At 37.6% G+C, this 19,177-nt stretch overlaps 3 protein-coding genes and 1 long non-coding RNA gene across 7 annotated transcripts in view; 2 read left to right on the top strand and 2 right to left on the bottom strand.

The window, feature by feature from the left end:
• Nucleotides 1–4: 4 nt before the first annotated feature.
• LOC131770489 (uncharacterized) lies at nucleotides 5–1,488 on the top strand. Its single transcript, XR_009339117.2, has 2 exons — nucleotides 5–388; nucleotides 743–1,488. It is a non-coding gene; the product is annotated as an uncharacterized lncRNA (long non-coding RNA).
• A 742-nt stretch (nucleotides 1,489–2,230) lies between these two features.
• Nucleotides 2,231–9,899, bottom strand: LOC131770488 (leucine-rich melanocyte differentiation-associated protein). 2 transcript variants are annotated; one of them, XM_066166853.1, is made up of 7 exons: nucleotides 9,767–9,899; nucleotides 6,720–6,820; nucleotides 6,105–6,231; nucleotides 5,000–5,139; nucleotides 4,627–4,765; nucleotides 3,628–3,795; nucleotides 2,231–3,026 (listed from the first exon to the last, which is right to left on the bottom strand). In XM_066166853.1, the coding sequence occupies exons 1-6, from the start codon at nucleotides 9,806–9,808 to the stop codon at nucleotides 3,634–3,636; spliced, it is 711 nt and encodes a 236-aa protein (XP_066022950.1). In that variant the 5' UTR covers nucleotides 9,809–9,899; the 3' UTR covers nucleotides 2,231–3,026; nucleotides 3,628–3,633. The 2 variants fall into 2 exon arrangements, with proteins under 2 accessions (XP_066022950.1, XP_066022949.1); XM_066166852.1 differs by having other exon boundaries at nucleotides 2,231–3,795.
• Nucleotides 9,900–10,272: 373 nt separating this feature from the next.
• LOC136281297 (brain acid soluble protein 1-like) lies at nucleotides 10,273–15,313 on the bottom strand. Of its 2 annotated transcripts, none has more exons than XM_066167700.1 (4): nucleotides 15,090–15,313; nucleotides 14,473–14,692; nucleotides 11,115–11,444; nucleotides 10,273–10,826 (listed from the first exon to the last, which is right to left on the bottom strand). In XM_066167700.1, the coding sequence occupies exons 1-4, from the start codon at nucleotides 15,234–15,236 to the stop codon at nucleotides 10,702–10,704; spliced, it is 822 nt and encodes a 273-aa protein (XP_066023797.1). In that variant the 5' UTR covers nucleotides 15,237–15,313; the 3' UTR covers nucleotides 10,273–10,701. The 2 variants fall into 2 exon arrangements, with proteins under 2 accessions (XP_066023797.1, XP_066023796.1); XM_066167699.1 differs by having other exon boundaries at nucleotides 10,275–10,829.
• Nucleotides 15,314–16,134: 821 nt separating this feature from the next.
• Nucleotides 16,135–19,177, top strand: part of LOC131770442 (protein phosphatase 1K, mitochondrial) — a 4,913-nt gene continuing 1,870 nt past the window's right edge. For both annotated transcript variants that reach the window (XM_066167152.1, XM_066167151.1), the window contains exons 1-2: nucleotides 16,135–16,698; nucleotides 18,235–19,177. The exon at nucleotides 18,235–19,177 is cut by the window's right edge. In XM_066167152.1, the coding sequence (XP_066023249.1) occupies nucleotides 16,164–16,698; nucleotides 18,235–18,818 (1,119 nt within the window). In that variant the 5' untranslated portion in view covers nucleotides 16,135–16,163 and the 3' untranslated portion in view covers nucleotides 18,819–19,177. The remainder of the gene's footprint in view (nucleotides 16,699–18,234) is intronic.

The following is a 19,177-nucleotide window of genomic DNA, read 5'->3' as shown; positions in this document are numbered from 1 at the left end:
CCGCGTCAGTCATCTTACGACCCGCTAGGGATTAATCGTTATTCTGGCCCTATCGAGAGCTCGCGACAGGGAGTGGTAACCATATGACTTTATTACATCACCGCAATATTTAGCGTCATCAACAGGGCATCCGTTGAAAGTTTCATCAACAGTGGTCACACCGAAAATTTCAGAGGAAGTTGTCATCAATTTTGCCTTCTTTTCTTCATAATTTGAAAGTTTGATCAAGGATGATCCGGAAAGGTTTTTCAAAGCAAGCTGTCATCAAGTCAACTATCCTTTGTTTCTCCTGTTTTGTTACTCCATCTCAGTTGTAAGCGGAAATCGTGTCACGCCTTCACCGAAATTACAGGCCATCTGAGCAGTCTAAGTACCCTTCTGCTCAAAGGTAAGTCACTTCACTGCACCAGAAGCCTAGATTTTCCTTAATCAAACGCTCATGAAAAATAAATTTTTGATGAAGCTCATGTTCGAGTACCAAGATGTTCCGACTGACAAAATCAACAAATCGGCATAATTTTTCATACTTCATTTGATATTTCGTGACAGTGATATAAATACATGGATGACAGGCCTTCACGCATTGTTTTTGTGTTATTTTTTGTTAAAATTCCTCATTCGGCTTGCCCATTCTCCTTCCTCTTTGACTGCTCCCATCCTGTTCGACATTTTTGGGATCAGCTCCTGAGCCAAAGGACTATTATTTTTAAGAATTTGGTGATTTTAACCCTATCGTTTCCAGGAGTGACCAATAATGAATTTCTCTTCACATCATCAATACATTCCCAAGGAGCAAGATCACGAGAGGTGAAAGAATTATCAAAGGTGTCAACTGGTGGGATATTATTCAACAGATCACCAAATTAACTAAAACGATATGAAAAATCTAGATCGTGGAAGTGAAAGGGTTAAAGACAGTTGTATATGGCTAAATATATTTGATGTGATCAAAACTATAACAAAATTCTCGAATGTGATTGGTCATCACCTGTCCGCTTTGAACACTAATGGGACAGTGTACGCGTCACGTTTATAATTGGACAGTGTAATAGGACAGTTAAAGGGACAGTTAACTCGTCATGTTTGTTCAAGTGGACAGAACGCGTCATGTGCGCGCGCTGTTGTCTCGCATTTCGCCGTGTTACCTGTTGTTATTTATGAAAACGTACAACCGATGTCTGGTTTCTTTCTCAAATGTTGTCATAGTTTTGATTAATTGGTAACAGGACTTCGTAGAGCAAAAGTCATAAGGCTGGTTCCCCCAACCTCACATGCCTAGCTTCCATGTTATTCTTCGGCAAGAGGAGTACCACGTTTTAGCCATGTCTACCATAGCAACGTACATTTTTTTTTATACAGTGGCTTCAGCATGTTAAATTAGTGATATATACACACTATACACCATCAAGTGTACTAGTCATAGGAAAGAGGCATGTGTGGCCTTGTCAGTTAGTTACAGTATATAATTACAAGGTTTGTGTGTGTTTACGCGTGATCATCCGAGTGCTGAAAAAAGCATCTTTAATACTACGGTAATGCGCTACAGTCACACCGATTGTAAACGAGAGTGTAGCCTTTCCGCTGGCTTCCACATAGCTCTTTAAAAGAGACCTTCCCAAAAAGATCTTTAAGGAGACTAATTTTTTTTTCATATATAACTTTTCTTCGAAAACGCTCACGTCACTTTGGTGGGGATAAGACAGTTCCATATTGCGTGCATGCTAAAGGATCATTGATGCAGCCAAGCCTTCTCTGTCGCTAATAATCGCGGTAGGAGTATGTATGAAAGCAAAAATGTTTATCCTTTATCGGCGCGGAGCGAAAAATTGTCATCGTGTTCCTTTTGTGCAAGCTCGGTTTCTAATTTATTTGGCGCAATATATCGGACCAGAGGTTTTCCTGAACACATTTTCCGTATCAACTTAATTGAAGCTAACATAGTATGTATAATCCCTGTCAAGATTGTTAAAACATTTCCCCTTCCTCCTTCCCCCTCAGTAGGGTTGGCAACAGGAAAACCGGATCGCCTGAAATAAAACTCAATATTAAAAGGAGAGCGCGGTGTTTCAACAACACTCGACGCGGGTTGCAAATATTACTATTCCAGATTTTGAACAAGAGGACTTGTACGAGAAAACCGAACTTTTCAAAGACGAATTTTTTTTGTCTGAATGAATTATCAGACTCTTAGTCAGTTTATAAAAAGGGGTAACTTGCATCGTAAACAGTATCATTACCACGCAATAGTTTTTATTACATTTTACTTTGTGTATTTATTTGTATCTATCCTAATCAGGATTTCCAAAGTCTTTCTCGACGTCATCGCATTTAGTTCAGCTTACTATAGATAAAAAGTTAAAATCGCTCTAAAAAAATAGTCATGACAATCGAAAAAAGGGAACTTCAGTTTTCGACGCTAAGGCATTCTTCATACACTTTTCAGACTAAAACAGAAGTTCGACTTGTACATTAAATAATTCTTTCTTTCCCTTAAAATAATAACAAGAAAAAAAACCTTTCCGATTACGAAGGAAAGTTGAGCAAAACAATACGGGTTTATTGTTAGAATTTCAGAATAAAATGTCGTTTTGACATATATTCTAAAGTGTTTCACAAAAGGTTACTTTGGACAAAAACACCTGTATATAAATAGAGCGATTTTCAATTGACTGTCGAAAGTAATCTGGTTACTTTGGTTTTGCTTTTCTTCACCCTGATTGGTCCAGAAAACTCGCACCACCCTCATGACCAATCAGATGCAAAACTGAAACCAATCACGACTTGGTCGCCCGCGTTTTCCCGCACTTTAAGCAGTTTGTTTAGTTTGATTTTGAGTTCTCATTGGCTCTTAAAGGTATTTTACTCTCCTCTGATTGGCCGATGTGGTAACTTAAGTTTTGGTTTAACGACGCAAAACGGAAAAGCGCTCTAACAATAAAACTCTACTAACTTCCTAAATGTATTTTAATAACTGCAAAACGGTAAAACTCTGCATCACTAGTACATTTAAGTGCGTAAAACAATATCTAAAACAAATTATAAAGAAAACATCACTGATAAAAAATGGTAAGTCATAAGACGCCAGCGTCTGGCTTGCGAACTTCCTTCAAACATAATAAGACACTGCTTTCTTCCCAATCAATTTTGTTCAATAAAATATTTTTTTAAAAAAAGAAGTGCTATTATGATTGAAGTTCAAATTTGCTTTGGAAACCAGTAGGTCTGCTTCCCCTAAAAAGGGGCCAGATTCTTTGTACTCGTTCCAGTGGTATTTTTTTGCCCGAAAGCCTAAAAAGAGATTGAACGCATTCGAGATTGATCACGAGGTAAATTTCTCGCTAGGCTTCGAGCAGGCCGTCATGTTCAGCGCTACAAGATGCGCGTATCTCCGCCCGCGGGAAGATTTGAGACGAATCAGGGAGAAGTAAACCGCTTCGCGTGGCTCAAGGCCTCGTAATTTCCCTCTGGCGAAGAAACGCTGGCGGCCAACCGCACAAATTTGTGGCGGGCCTGCTCGCCGGCGCATCTCTCGCAAGCTCAATTTGTTCGTGAAAATTTTTTCGTCCCATAATTCATGACTAGGTGTCACATATACAAAAACTTAACAAATTCAATAATAAATTTTACCATTTCTTAAAGCTCGTTGTTTCTTATAAATCTGTTGCCTTCCGATTGTTTTCCGTAGTAGACGTATCGGCAACGTCCAAATGTGCCTTTATGATCTCCTGCAGTGATTGAATTGCTCGGTAGCGGGGTGTATTTTAAGGATTCCGTGCTTTCCAGCGAATCAGCAGTCTGTCGACAAAAAGATGACAAGATTTATTCCGTGAATGGAAGAAGATTCAGCTTAAACATCGAAGAATAAAGGCCTAGACACTAGTCTGAAATGACAGTCGTCTCCAAGCCCCAGTCACACGAGAGATAGACGTTTCTGTGGCTCTAGCATCCTATATTATGTATCGAGGAGCACACGATGCCACGGGTCACTAACCTACCTCGAGAGAACTACTTCCAAATTTTGTTGCTATGCATGCATAAATTCCAACCAATTTGAATTTCTACGACTCATTTCGGTGAAAGGGAAGGAAGATTTTACTAAATGTTCCTTCCATTCGCTGCAACTTTTCTCTGCGGATTGCTAGTTACTTTTCCTAGTCTGATTGTCGGGGAATTCGTCGCTGCGAAGATATGAGAGAAACTGTAACATTTTAATAATTCATTTTCACCTTTGTTGTCTTTTGCTGATATGATACCTAGAACTCAAACTATAGAGGTTCCATAAACTAACTTTGGAGCACGCCCTCATTACCAGCGCTGCAGGTCACGCATTTCTTCGCTCGCGGGAAGATTTGAGACGAGTCGGGTAGAGGTTTGCCAGGGGTATGGTACTAATAATTATCATTGCTAGACCATCTACTGACCTTTCACGGGCTTACGTCACTCAAGGCCTCGTACTTTCCCGCCGAAGTTCTAATGAGGAGAGCCTACTCACAAGCCATCGATGACTCAGTTTTGAAAACCCTTAGGTATTTTGGGGGGGCGGGGGGTTGGGGGCGGAATAACAAAGGACACTCTTTACTGAGGTGTCTCTCTGAACGAAAAGAGCTGTTTATGTTTGGAACTCACGTTACTAGTCAGGTCTTCGTCAGAGGGGGCCATAATCTTCATGTGAGCACCAACTCGTTGAGCCTCATCTCTCTCATCCTGTTTAACAGGTCTTGAATCAAGGAAGGTTAGCTTTGGCAGGCGGTAGAGGACATAATATCTGATGAAAAAAACATTAAAAAAGATTCTTGTTATGATGAATTGTAGGACGCGTGTCATAAGAACTTCGCAATAGACCGCGCTCACCGTAGGTTCTCCGAGGCTCAGTGGTAAAGCTAAATTACTTCTAAATTGCTTTACTCGAAAAAACCGTTTCTATGGACTTGGACGTATCACTCTTAGGAGCCGACCAAGGATCATATTCCCTGATAAATTACCCTTTGCGTTTACGTACCTGTATCGCTGGTAATCTTCCTCGTCTCTGTGTGAAAAGGACAGTTCATTTGGACAAGCCTGGTTACTCAGCATGCTCAGGTATTTCAGTGAGGGTAGATTCTTGGAGAGCTTATCCAAAATTACATCTAGACTGACTATGTGTTGACATTAAGGAAAAATTGTGATCTGCAATAAATGACTTCGTCTTATCGCTCTGTTGAGATGATTTAAAATTAGGCTGTGACAGGCTCTTAATTAAGGGAACAAGTGGAAAAGTGGATACATGAAAATGGTAAGGTTCTGCAGCTATTTCCCTGACAAATCCAGCTGCCGTTTGCTGTTCATATTCTCCTTTCTTCCCTTCCATTAACTGAAGCCTTGAAACAGAGTGATCTAAACTGTGCAGACCATTCATGTGCCAAAACTGATGTAGTTTGGGGAATTTTCACCTGATTCTTGAATTCAGGTGGCATTTTATCATTTCAGAATGCAAATCATAAATCATTCACCTTTTGACTCCCAAGAGTGAATACCATCTAATTCCGCCTTAAAATATCACCCCTGAATCACACATTAACCCTTTACTCCCTAACATCAGTATGCATATTCTCTATACTACTCCCTAGACATTTCTTAGGGTTCTGACAAGGAGAATTTGTTCAACAATCAAGAGCTTCTTTCCTTGGTGATCATCTCCTTCATTCTCAGGACCTTAATGTTTGATTCAGGGGAGATGTTGTTAGGAGAAATTAGATATTAGTCACTCTTAGGAGTTAAAGCATTCAGGTCACCAGAACGAAGGAAACCATCACCGACTTAAAAAGCTCTTGATTGTTAGACAAATTCTCCTTGTCAGCACCCTTAAAAACGTATAGAGAAAAGTATGGAAAATCTGTATATCAATATTGGTGCGTGAAGGGTTAAGCTGTTTATGGGTCAGAGGATCAATTAAGCTTCACCTGGTTAGGGTAAAATGAAGAAATGAAGTGACTTGGAATTTTGCTTCCTTCCCTCCCTGGTCAGAATACTATACCATGGCAGGTTAACCCCCCCCCCCCCTCCCGCTCCCACAGCATTTTTCCTTGATAAACAAATTGATAACCCAAACAGGGTTAAAAGGATATTTTGTTTTTGTTTAACGTTAGTGTGTGTACATGGGGCATTTCAGGAAAATCCATATCATCTCCAAGCTGGTTGTTGTCAAGGATTAGTTCCTCCAGTTTTTCAAAACTGTACAGGCCATTGAGAGATCTGTGGAGAAAGCAAAAAGTGTATCAAGGTAACATTTAATATTTCACCCTGAGGTTGACTAGCATCTTAGCATCTGATTTTTCCCTAGTACAATATTACCCTTGAATTGCAAAGAATAAAAAGAAGCTCATGATTGTTAACCAATTTCTCCTCGTCAGCACCTTAGGAAATGTCTAGCAAACAGTATGGAGAATATACATACTGATGTTAGGGTGTAAAGGGGTAACACCAATTTTGAACTAGTTAATCACAATGAATACAACAATAAAAATTCTGGTAAAATCTTTGACTTTGTGAGGTGATTTTTTTCCCGAGACAAGCAGCACAAATCCGAAATGAGCTGAATTTATGCAAATGAACACAGCAACAACATTAGGGAAGGTTAAGTAGTTGCAGCACACAAAGCACATGGAACCATTTGTCACAGAATCTAATGCAGTAACCTCTTGGTTTCACTGTAAATCTGATATAAGGGTAAATATCTTTACCTTAGCTGGTTGTAGCTCAAATCCAATCTTGTAGTAACCTTCCCATATTTCCTTCCAATAATCCCTGGTATGCTCTCTGCCTCCTGGCCAACAAATGATAACTATTGAAACAAAAAAGATTGCATTCGTATAATTGCAAGTGTTGTATGCATGTATAGGTAGAATGAATTGAACTGACTGATTAACTGATTGCTTGCAACATGAAGACCAGTTGATGATGGATCCATTGATTGATTAACAAGATCACTTGTGAATGACATTGGAAAGTTCACCAAAAAAAATTAATCAAAATAAAACCATTCTATTTCTTGTCTGATAACTTGGTTCTATAAACTGAGTTGATAAAATAAAAGTCAAAGTAAGTAGTATATTTAACTCTTTAACTCCCAAGATCTCATTAGTAATTCTCCTTTCTGTCTACCATACAGTTCTTGTGATGTTGCTTGGAGAATTTGATATTGGATCAACTAATAATCCCCTAATTGATATTTTTCTTTTTTCTCATCACTTGTCTGCTTAATATAGTATTGATATTGTAAGGAGAATTTCTGTCTTGGTCACTCATGGGAGTTAAAGGGTTAAGCAAGATGTGTACATCCTAAACAGAATTTCTCCCTACATCATCAGTACAATACCAAGCAGACAAGTGATGAGAATAAAGAAAAATATCAATTAAGGGATTATTGGTTGATCCAATTCCAAATTCTCCAAGCTAACATTGCATAAATTGTATGGGAGATAGTAAGGAGAATTACTCATGAAATCTTGGGAGTTAAAGGATTAAGCAGTCACCCTGCCATTCCCTGCAGGTGACTGTTAAATACAGGTTCAACTGTATCTTGTTATACCCCTCATCGATGCTGCACCACAATTTCTTTAGAAACTTGCCCTCTTTATTCACTGTCATATCAGATGATACTTGTAAATTTTGCTCAAAATGAAAGATGTATCTCAACATCTTGGTTGAATTTTGTGGAGTAAACACATCCTTTCTTCACTTGTAAGCTTCAATATCAAGTTTTAATATTTACTTAAATATTGCAACATAGCATCGAATGTTTAACCCTTCAACTCCCAGAAGTGATTAACAAGTAACTTTGCCATTCATTGTTTATTCAACATGTAACATTATCCATTCATTGTGCAGCAAACAGGCAGTGTGAATACTCAAACTTTTCTAGAAGAAGTTGTTAGCTTGACCTAATAACAAATTTCTTAACTGTGAATATATGAAAATCACATATGAGAACTGTGGATAAAGACTTGAATGTGAAGGTGATCTTTGCAGCAATGAACACTGCCTGAGCATTAGTGAAAATAAGGTCTGAAAAAAATTTAGGCCTGTATGGGATTTGACCAACTGAGCTAACAAGCCAACTGGCAGTTGGTCATTATGTTGTTTCCAAATAAACCCGTTAAGTGATGAATAAATGACTGTGAAAATCATATATGTGAACTGCAGATAAAGACATGAATATTAAAGTGATCTTTGCTGTAATGAACACTACCTGAGCAGTATTGAAAATAAGGCCTGAAAAAAGAAAAAAAAACCGGTATCGCAGAGGTCATGCATTCAAATCCCGTGCTGTACAGGCATGAAAATTTTTTCAGGTCTTATTTTCAGCACTGCTCAGGAAGTGTTTATTACTGTGAAGATCAGCTTCATATTCACACCAAAGTTCTTGTAATCAATTTATAATCATGGTGATAGGACCAACTGGAGTCCAATTTGGTCTCTAATCATACAAGTGATTTACAAAATTGGATAACTGTGAAGCAGGAGTCCAATTTGTTTCTCACAATTAATCATAACCATTTCAATTTCCCAAAAAACAAATACATCTAGAATATATATCTCCAGTGGAGATAATGTCTCTTATTAAAAAATTCCTCCATTTTGGAAATTGCCTAGTTTTCTTTGGATAAGTGGTTGTTGCTATGGTTATTGTGATCAATTCTGTGATTGGTGGAATTGGCTGAGTGGACCTAGAATGATTGGCTGCTTCAACTGTCCGATTTCAAGTGTCTGAGTACAGCCAACTGTCCAATTACTTTGGCTGATTACAACTGTAAAGAATGATTCGTGAAAAATGAAGCTGCAAAGGCACCAGTAAGAATTAAGGAATTTGTAATGGTTATGATTAAGAAAGAAATTTGTAGTAGCTCTAGGAGAGAATTAACAATCAGATCTTGGGAGTTACAGGGTTAAAACCCTTCAAAATTAACTAACACTTGGTGGTCTGAAGTGTACATTCAAGATGTAATCAAAACTATAACAAAATTCTCGAACATAAATGGTTCTCACCAGCCCGATTTCAGCACTAATAGGACAGTGTACGCATCATACTTGAAATTGGAAGATATAATAGGACAGTTTAAGAGACAGTTCACACGTCATACCTGTGTAAGTGGACAGAACGCGTCATATGCGTGCGCTATTGTCTCGCATTTCGCCGAGCTCACGTTGTTGTTGTTGTTGTTGTTTTTTTTTTAATGAAAACGTATAACCGATGTGTAGTTTCTTTCTCACATTCTGTTATAGTTTTGATTAATTGGTAACAGGACTTCGTGTCGTCCAATTATGTCTGTAATCATACTCGTGATTAATAAAATCAGACTCCCGCATCGCGGCAGTCCGTACTAATTCAACTAATGTTGTCTCTAATACCCTTCAAAATTGCAAAAGAGTGAGACATTGTTCAAAAACTCAGCTGAATGTGATCGTTCTGGGTAAGTTTAACAGGAGGAATGTGCACAGCCGGAACTTGTTTAAGCGAATTGAATTCACGTAATCAGCGACTTTTCAGCAGCGAGAAAAAAAAAGATTATTCATCAAAGCTTAAAAATAAGAATCGAATGAGAAAACCATGATGAAAACATAACCATGCACAATGAATCGACCGCGAATTATAAAATAAATCAGCGAACACAGACAGCAATTCGGGACGGAAGCGTGATGCAATCATTATATAAGTATACTCCGCTGATATCTAGTGCCAAACTGCTGTTACTGCGAAGATCGCCGGTAAATAAATTTCAGTCCTTACCTGAGTACCATTTAACACCACAGCTACCTCGGCACTATCCATTATTCTGGTGAAAAGGCCTCCAAAGGGTACAAGATTACATGTCTACTGTACAAATTTTGATGATGCACTTTGTCACGTTTGCTTAGATCGCAGAATTGTAAATTCGGCACCAGGCCCTAGTCAAAACAGATAGGTCCGCAGACCGTAGCAGAGGGTCGGGACGTTAAGAAGGAAGGTGGCCAAGATGTATGGTACACCCGTGAGTTTACCATCTGTCTCTCCTCGTTTTTGTTTTTTTTCCACTTTTTTTTCTCTAATTGAGAGCATTGGTCAATCAAAACGAATCCTCCAAGAAAAAAAAATCAAAAATCGTTCCTTGAAGGGACTCTAAGTAAACATGTGCAGACTTACTTGTAATGTTCTCCTGTGCAGACATTTTGTCTTGCTTAGAAAATTGTTATCGGAAATAGCTTAAATAGATTTATTGATTAACAAATCTTTTAGTTTATTTCCTATATCAAACTTGAATGGAACTTAACCCTTAACATATTAAAAGTCTTTTTCAAAGTCATTTACTTAGCTTAACTCATAAAATGTACTCTTGATTTCCTTTCACTTTTGCTCCTAAAAAAATACAACATTCCTTACCTTAAGCACCCTTGAAATGACAAATATCTTGCTGTAAAATGATGCAAACTATTTATTTAAATTTACATTTGTCTGTTTACTAAACTCAACTGAACTGTTACTTTTTTTCAAGGTGAACTCTCACTTGAATTGTTATGCAATCCTAATACAGTCATAAACGTTGTGCAATATGCTGGAAAAGTATAATACCAACTGTTACTAACAGAGATTATAAAAATGCAAGCAGATATTTACAAAAATGAACATATATGGTATTGAAAAATAAAACTAAAATATTAAATTTAATATATTAATTTACACAATTCTTATTCCTGAGGCACTTCAGGTTCTTCTGTTTGAGCTGCAGGGTCTGCCTGTTCTTCAGCAGCTGGTGCTGGTTCTGGTTCTGCATCCGTTGTTTCATCCCCTTTATTTGCAGGTGCTGGCTCTGCTGCTGAAGAAAACATGGATGGCAAAGATAAGATATCTTGACCAGAAAAATGTTTCTCTATTAATATAAAAAGGGACTTGAAAATGAGAAGTGAACCACAATCCTCATTAAGATTCTTGCCATATTTCAACTTTTTCCAAGGCAAAGTTGCTGAGAGTGGGTGTTGCGATAAAACTTGGCAAGGGTTGCAGCTTTAGAGAGCCATTAAAAAACATGCCAATTTGTAACCTGCATTACCAAATAAAGTGATGATGATGATGAATCCATTTTTTCCTCCATTTGACTCACCTTCTGTTTCAGGTTGATCCTCTTTTTTCTCATCTTCCGCTGCTTCTCCCTCTTTTTTTTCATCCTCAGCTGCTTCCCCCTCTTGCTTCTCTCCTGCTTGCTCCACTTCCCCTTCCCCCTCCTTTGTCTCTCCTTCTGTAGGCTTTTCCTCCCCATCTGTCTCCTTTGCCGGCTCCTCCCCCTCCCCTTCCTTCTTTTCCTCTCCCTCTGGCTTTGCCGCCTCATCAGTCTTCTCAGCAGAAGCTGCAGCAGCCTCACCACCTTCACCTTCACCAGTTGGTGCAGCTTCCTCAGTAGTCTTCTCTGCCTCTTCTGCTTTATTGTCTTGATCTATTTGTTTGATTGATTAAAACAGAGAAATTTCAATTTTCAAATTTCATCATGGCTTTTTATATCCCTGGAGTGGTGTTAGGGGGGGGGGGCAGTGTTAAGCACCAAGAAGAGAGGATATGAATATGACAAAGAGACTGCATCTACATTATGGACCTTACTCCTTAAGATTTTAAAGAACCACCTCTGTTTTCCCACACTCCACAGGGATTTAAAGAGATCCTATACTTAAATAAATTCTGCTCATGTGATACTCTGACATGTACTATTTTTCTCTCTGATGAAACATTCCAGTAATGCCTGAGGCACTTCTAAGGTGAGTACTTAAACTTTGCCTGCAAACTGCATGCTTCCTTTGGAGACCCTTCCCTTTTTGTCAAAGCTTAAGCACAAGAAATACAGAATAATTGTTTCAGAAAGAAGGCTTGTCTACATTGTCTCTATAGCCTGAAGAATACCTCAAATTGAATTTAAAAAATACATTGACCCAGTGGTGGTAAAAAAAGAAATCCAAGGAAAGAAAAGAAAAGAAATCTAAGGTAACCAACCAAAACAAAACAAAAAAAACCAACAGAAAAAGCAAGGAAAAGAAAGGAGTTCAGAACAGAGTTCAAAACAGAAATATTATACATTAGGTAAATCCAACAGGCATTCATTTATTGAATTTCCAACTAATTTGCATCAAATTGCAAGCTAGGTGTTTCTTGCTTGATGAGATTGTAGCAAATGGCTTCTCTTAAGAAGGCCATCAATCCAAGTTACAAGTCATTAAGAAAGTTTAATTTGTACAGTCTAGTATAGGCACTTCAGATCATTTTATTTCTTATCTCAGACACTTCACTTTGCACGAATATGAAATTGTTCTCTTTAAAAAACAAGTAACATGTCACTGAACAAACTTTAACTGTTATAAAGCTCTCTGATCAATAATTTATCATGATAACATTTGGGTCAAAGAGCCAATATCTAACCTTTAAGTTTATCAATGTAGAGTGAATTTAAAATTATATATTTCATAATTTGTGAATCTACATTATTTGCACAATTTCCATAATTATCATCTTCAATGAATATTTTTCTAATAAATTGCATTAAAACTCTCCAGTAAAATTTGAATTGAGGAATAACTTTATGTTATCAGTATTTAACAGTTTCAGAATATAATAAATGATAGTTACAATCATAAAATCTTTAAAAATTTTTGTAACATGTAATGTTAATAACAAAACAATCATTAAAAATGTTTGAAATTAAACTATCTCAAAGGGAAAACTTTCAAAACGATATTAATGATGGTGAAGACATCTTCAGTTGTTGGTTATTATTTGAAGCATGCATCTGAGTTATTCATTGTCTGGCTTCCTTTGACCAGCTGCATTACAAATAAAACAGAAAATCTTAGTATCACAGTCACAGTTTAATTGTTAGAAATTAACAACTTAAATCAAATGATTAACATTTTTTATTCTGTATTGACTTATCAGTTGATAGAGATTCAAAGTTTGAGTAATACAGCAAGTTTTTATTAGATCCTTATTCTGATTTAAATACTTAGATGCTTTATTAGGAAATTATCTAATTATTTATTCCCTCTTCGAGCCATTATACATTTTCTAATATTTTAGTTAGGAGAATTTGGAGTTAAATCAAGATAAACTCTAGTTTTGGGAGACATGACTTTGGATGAGATGACTTTTGGGCAACTTGATGTGTTACAATTACTAACTTTTCGGCAACTATGCTGGTAAGGTTAACCCTTTAACTCCCAAGATCTGATTGTTAATTCTCCCCTCTAGCTGCTACAGATTTCCTTGTAAATTAGTTATGAGAACTTGGTGCAAGATCTAGATAGCAGCTTCTACCCAATAAGTTTGAATATTCTCATCACCTGTTTGCTGAATAATGTACGGATATTACTAGAAGAAGTTTCATGTTCATCACCACTGGGAGTTAGAGGGTTAAAGGATTAGGCAAAGCCCAGAAAAAAAGAACTCTTCAAACAATATTCCTATTTATTACACCCATTTTGAAATCACTGATGGTCCCTGTAATCTGATTGGCTCTAATTGGTGCGATTTATTAACAAATTGCACCATTTTTTGCTTTAAATCGCATCTTTTCCCCAGCCAATGAGGAGGCTACACTAAAAACAAAACAACCAATCAGACTTCAAGGCTTGTTTAAAGTAACTGATCATATTGCAGGAAGATGAAAGACATGGATTATCATGTGGCAAATTTTGCAACTTTTGTTTCCAAAACTCTTATTTTTTCCTCCCAAAAAATGGATGAATTTAATATCAAACCAGCTCAGTATTGTATTAATAAAATATTTGAACTGACCAAGTCCTGTATTTGGGCGATTTCAAAATGGATGTAATAAAGTGGTAATTGAACCTCGTGTTGTGCAATTTTGGTCTGAAATCATACTTGTGATTTCAAATCGAACTCGCGCTGCGCGCTCGTTCAATTTTGGAATCATATATATACTATAATCTTTAATGAGGATGCCAGCGTCACAAAAGTGGTTTACAGGAGGGTCCTCTTAAATTAAATACTAATACAAAGATAAATTACAAATAAAAGACAAATAATCACGCATATTATTTCAGCCCAAATTGCACTCCACTCAGTTCAATTACCATTATATAACATTCTCTCTCCTTAGAGTCTTACTATTGTTACTACAGAAAAAGACAAAACATAATTTTGTAATGAGGTAAAAGGTCATTTAAATAACTGCTGCACTATTATTTTCTGTCCAGCAAATTGAGTTTGAATAATTATACCTCACAGCATTTACTTTAAGTTCATGATGTTTTATCAGCTATACTGCTTGTCTTCACCGGATTTTGAGACACTTGATTGATGATACTTCACAGCTACAAATACATTGTACAAATAATACTGCATACTCATTCAGCCTCACTACCTGATAAAAATTGGCAAGAGAGAAGTTTTAATGTCACAGTCTTCAATTAATAGTCACTCTACATTTTTCAACATCGTATTCCTTTGCCTTTACTCACCTTCTACTTCATCTCCCTCTGCAACAGGAGCCAATGTCCCAGTGACTTCTGGTGGAATCGGCCTTGGTGTTTGATCAAGCACAACCTCCTCATTGGCAGCCTTCTCAAATGCTTCTTGCCGTGCAATCAATTCAGCTTCCTCTTTCCGTTTCTGTTCTCTAATAAGCTCCTCTTCAGCTTCTTGTCTCTCTTTCTCAAGAGCCTTTTTTTCTTCTAGTTCCTACAAACATAATACACCAAGGAAAAAAAAAACAATTTTTCTTAGCTCCTTATCTACAGGACCAAAAAATTTGGGAACAAGGATCTCAAGTTTACCAGTTAACTTAAAATATCATCACATAGTTGTTCGTATTCCGTATTTGCAACCAAAGCAATGACAAACTTCTTTATACAAACACATGTCGCCAAAACATTTCTTAATTCTTCCCACACTGAAGTCAATATTTTACACAACGTTTAAGTAATAACTTTCGCCATTTTTTTGTATTACTGAAGGGATTAAAAACGTCGTGTTTCCGTCTGAAACAACTATGACTATTTTCATAGGGTCAAAATATAACAGTAGTAGATACGGACTGTGAAACAATACATAAAACCAAATTTGCCACACATAATACCTTCTTTGCAAACTCTTCATTTTCAACGTATTTTCGTAGCCAGTGAGCTAAATATTCAATGGGATCTACTGGTCTTTTCTCCGCTATTTCAGCTAAACCAGAGGCAAGAGCTTTTCCGACGTGTTTTTTGAGATATTCAGAGTCCATTTTTGACGACAAAAGCGAGAGAAAGTCCTTGGAACTGCTGAGTTACCGGCAGCAAAGACCTTCTTGTGTCTCTTCGAGGCTTGTAACCACGGTTACGAAGCCCGCTGTACTGATGCAATGCAGGCAATACAAACGCACTTACTCCAAACATGCATCATGTATGTGTTAACAATGTGTGCTTTTATTCGTGATTTTTAGATCCTCTTCAGTGAAGACTCAACTTAAGAACACGTTACCGGTGACGGATCTAGGGGAAGGGCCAGGGGAGGTTCGCCTACCCCCCCCCCCATTCCCCCATTTTGGGTAGAAAAAACAAGCAAACAAACAAACAAAGAATCGCAGAAGGAAGAAAAGCCGGCAGGGTAAGCGACGAAAAACCGCCGCTTCCCCCAGCTTAACTCAAGGTCTGGATCTACCACTGGTTATCATACAACTTTTTTTTAAATTTTACATAGAATGACATCCTGATATGATTCATTTTCGCAGTTTGAGGAAGTATTTTGACCTGGTCTGATTGCAGCATGTCTTTAGGAAAGAAACTCAAATTTTGCAATGTGCTTCAACATTGAAAAAAATCAATTTGTTTCCGCGAAATTTTCATAATTACCTTTAAATTATCACATATCCTCCTCGTTGGCAATGTGAAAAAAATCCTTCTTTCTTAAGTGAAAACTGCAAGAGTTGGGCCGCGTTGCACGAAAAACACTCGTGCAAACTCTCGTGTCGCGCGCGACGACGTGCACTTGGGACTGAGGGCAGGAAGGAGGCGTCGTCTCAAGATGTGACCAATTAGAAGTTATTTTTTATAGAAGCATAAACTAGCCAATCACAAATCTTATTATAATCCTATTCATGTGTAAATCGAATATTTCGTCATCCAGAGCAAAACATTGTAAAGTCTTCCTAGTTCAGGGTCCAAACAAGAGCATGTTGTGCCGTAGAATTTCGGGTCTTGCCCGAATCGGAGAGCATTCTCTGCCCAGAATTATTCGAAGAAACTACAGAATTCAGTACTCTACAGTTCTAAAAAAATTTTCGCGAAGTTTCTCCGGCGAAACTTCCACTAACAGCGAAATATCGAGCGTTCGCTTGTGGAGCGATGGCGGCGGTGATCATGTTGTTTCGAACCCTTTCGATGATTTAGGTGCTTGGCACGACGCTGAAGCCAAATCTTTTCTTCACAATGTTTCGGTAGACACGGTTGGAAAAAGTACTGCGAAAGGACAACGGGAAGCGAATGAGGACTGTTACAAAATTTTAGAACTAGAACCAGACTTGTATTACTTTGCCGTGTTCGACGGCCATGGTGGATCAGTGGCTGTGGAGTTTGTGAGCGAACATCTTCATGATTGTATAAAGAACTTTTACAGAAGCGATAAAAGTATTGAAAGTGTATTAGTGGAAGCTTTTATTAAGTGTAACAACGATTTGAAGGAATACTGTGAGTGGCTTATTGAGAAAGGTAAGGTACGAAGTAGTTGTAAACAACAGGAATTATGTACGGTACACGCTGAAAACTGATTGGAATTTTACTCACGTCTGACCTGTTACGCTCGTTAAGGCGCCCCATATATTTTGACGGAATGAGCTTAGATATTTTAGTGGTAATTCTCTAGTTTTACTCAGTTCAGTTGTTAGATTGTCATCCGGTTAGAAAGAAAACAGTTTACATAATATTCACTTTCGTTGTGTTTAGCACGTGCTCGTATTAGATACTTCTACAACATAATATTGTCTGGATTCGTTGAATGACACTAGTTTCTTCGCCAAAATATTTTATTGTGGAGTGGATTCAAATTTCACCGTTTTCTAGAAGTTTTGCTCACTGGTACCATCAATATTATGGAAGGAAACTTTCTACGTGCGTCACTGCTTCGAAGTTTCGATCTGCATTCGTTTGGCGCGATTTCACCCTTCATTTCAGATAATTTCCGATTGTTTGTATATCCACCGTATTTTGATTAATGTGATGTGAAGAGGGGCACAGTGGGGATTGTTGATATATTTGCTACGGTACGGCCATTCTCGTAGAAAGCATGTTGGTGCTTTGGTTTAGGAGAAACGTTATGTAATTGTTTGCTATGTTTTTGTTCGTTACGCGAACACAGTTTCTCTAGGGAGACATAGTTATTGGATACAGTGATAAGGGTGAAGAAGGTTTACTAGAAGGCAAAATAATGATAACAAATAAACTACTAATGTACTTCTTCCCAGTAACGGCGGGGGATAAGTGCTTTCCAACGTAGCAGCGTGCAGTTGGAAAGCGTTCTGGAAATAAATCTGTCCAACCTCACACTATTCTAAGACAAAGCCGTAGTCCCAAAGGTCGTGTTAGCTATTGTTCCTTTTGTCAAAGACCTTTATGTAGAATGAGGTACGGGGTTATCTGGAAATATTCATCAGCATTTTAATTGAGGTTTGAAGCATTCTTTATCACATAATATTTCTTTGTTCTTCATCATTTTCCTAAGTTTTTTGTTACAGAGGGATAACTTAGCAGAGACAAAATTTCAATAACTTGCATGGGGTGAGAAGGTGCAGTAGGGATTCGGTGGGGCTGCAGACCCTTGTTCTAGGGTAGCATGAAAATTGTCTGGACAAATTTTCAGTCTCTTGATCTTTTAACAAATCCTCGAGCAACTTTAGGATTTCTCTACTGTAGTTAACACAAAGACAGGTGCTCAGACAGATACTCACGAAATCTAAAATTTGGTAATTTTAATTTTTGAGTATGCATATTTTCCACTAAATCTGTCAACCCATTTACTCACTAGATCCTTTACGTAATTCTCCTTATTATATACCATATAATTCTTATGTTAGTGTGGAGAATTTGGTTTTGGATCAACTGATTATTGATTTTTTTTTTTAGTCTCATCACTAGTTTGCTTGACATTGTATTGATACTGTAAAGAGAAATTCTATCTTGGTCACTCATGGAAGTGAAAGAGTTATTGGCTGAGGAGCTTTGAAATATATTCATGTGGTTCTGTTGTAGGTCATGAGAGGAACATATTGCACTGTGGTACTACAGCGACTGTAGCTCTCTTACAAAATGGTACAGATCTTACAGTAGCTAGTGTTGGAGACAGTAGTGCATTAATGTGCCGACTGGGTGAAGCAGTCTCAATGACAATTGCACATCACCCATCCAGAGAAGATGAGCAGCAAAGAATAAAGGTGTTCAATGGATGGATTGATTGGGGATTAAATTCTCCAAAGGTTAATGGAAAGCTTGCGATGACTCGCTCAGTTGGTGACTTTCATCTGAAGCCCTACGGAGTCATTGCCATCCCTGAAATACAACAATTTAAACTGGATCTCAGCACAGATTCTTTCATTGTTTTGCATACTGATGGTGTCTCACATGTTATGTCAGATGAGGAGATTACTCACCTTGTGCAGACTTGCCCCGATGCTGAACATGCTGCTAATATTCTGACACATTGTGCAATACAATATGGTTCAGAGGACAATATGACTGCGATAGTAATTCCTCTGAGACTCTGGACCAAAAAACCCAAACAGAAGGTTTCAAAAGAGCACAGCTTATTGAAAAACATGAGAATTAATTATATCTAAATATTCTTGTGCTAATTTCTAGTGCTGTCTTCTTTGCTTGGACCATGCTGGAAGATAGGAGAAGAATATTGAATTCATCTCTGAATATGTTTGCCATGTTATCTAGCATACATGTATGTTGAATATTACATTCTGCCATTATAGAAGGATTTTTAGCAAGTTGTCACCCAATAATTTGATCAATAAGCAGGATTCATCATGAATCCTTCCAAACATGTTTTGTGAATAACTTCCCACATTGCCGGCATGTAATGAGCATTTCTTGAATTTTCAGATTAATTTTACATTCTTTGAAATTGATATAATTTGACAGCTTTGCAAGATTCCACATAGTCTCTTTATTTAAACATTCATCGTTG

Source organism: Pocillopora verrucosa, chromosome 5, assembly GCF_036669915.1.
Source record: "Pocillopora verrucosa isolate sample1 chromosome 5, ASM3666991v2, whole genome shotgun sequence".
Taxonomy (NCBI): Eukaryota; Metazoa; Cnidaria; class Anthozoa; order Scleractinia; family Pocilloporidae; genus Pocillopora; species Pocillopora verrucosa.
Note: the sequence above shows the minus strand (reverse complement) of the source record. Positions and strands in the feature narration are given on the sequence as shown.

Coding starts and splice junctions, on each gene's coding strand:
- LOC131770488 (XM_066166852.1), bottom strand. CDS start 9,808: ATGGATAGTGCCGAGGTAGCTGTGGTGTTAAATGGTACTCAG. Junction 6,821..9,766: donor TGGTGTTAAATGGTACTCAG/GTAAGGACTGAA, acceptor TTGTTTCAATAG/TTATCATTTGTTGGCCAGGA. Junction 4,766..4,999: donor GAAGATTACCAGCGATACAG/GTACGTAAACGC, acceptor TTTTTTCATCAG/ATATTATGTCCTCTACCGCC.
- LOC136281297 (XM_066167699.1), bottom strand. CDS start 15,236: ATGGACTCTGAATATCTCAAAAAACACGTCGGAAAAGCTCTTGCCTCT. Junction 11,445..14,472: donor AGAGGGAGATGAAGTAGAAG/GTGAGTAAAGGC, acceptor TCAAACAAATAG/ATCAAGACAATAAAGCAGAA. Junction 10,830..11,114: donor GGATCAACCTGAAACAGAAG/GTGAGTCAAATG, acceptor TGTTTTCTTCAG/CAGCAGAGCCAGCACCTGCA.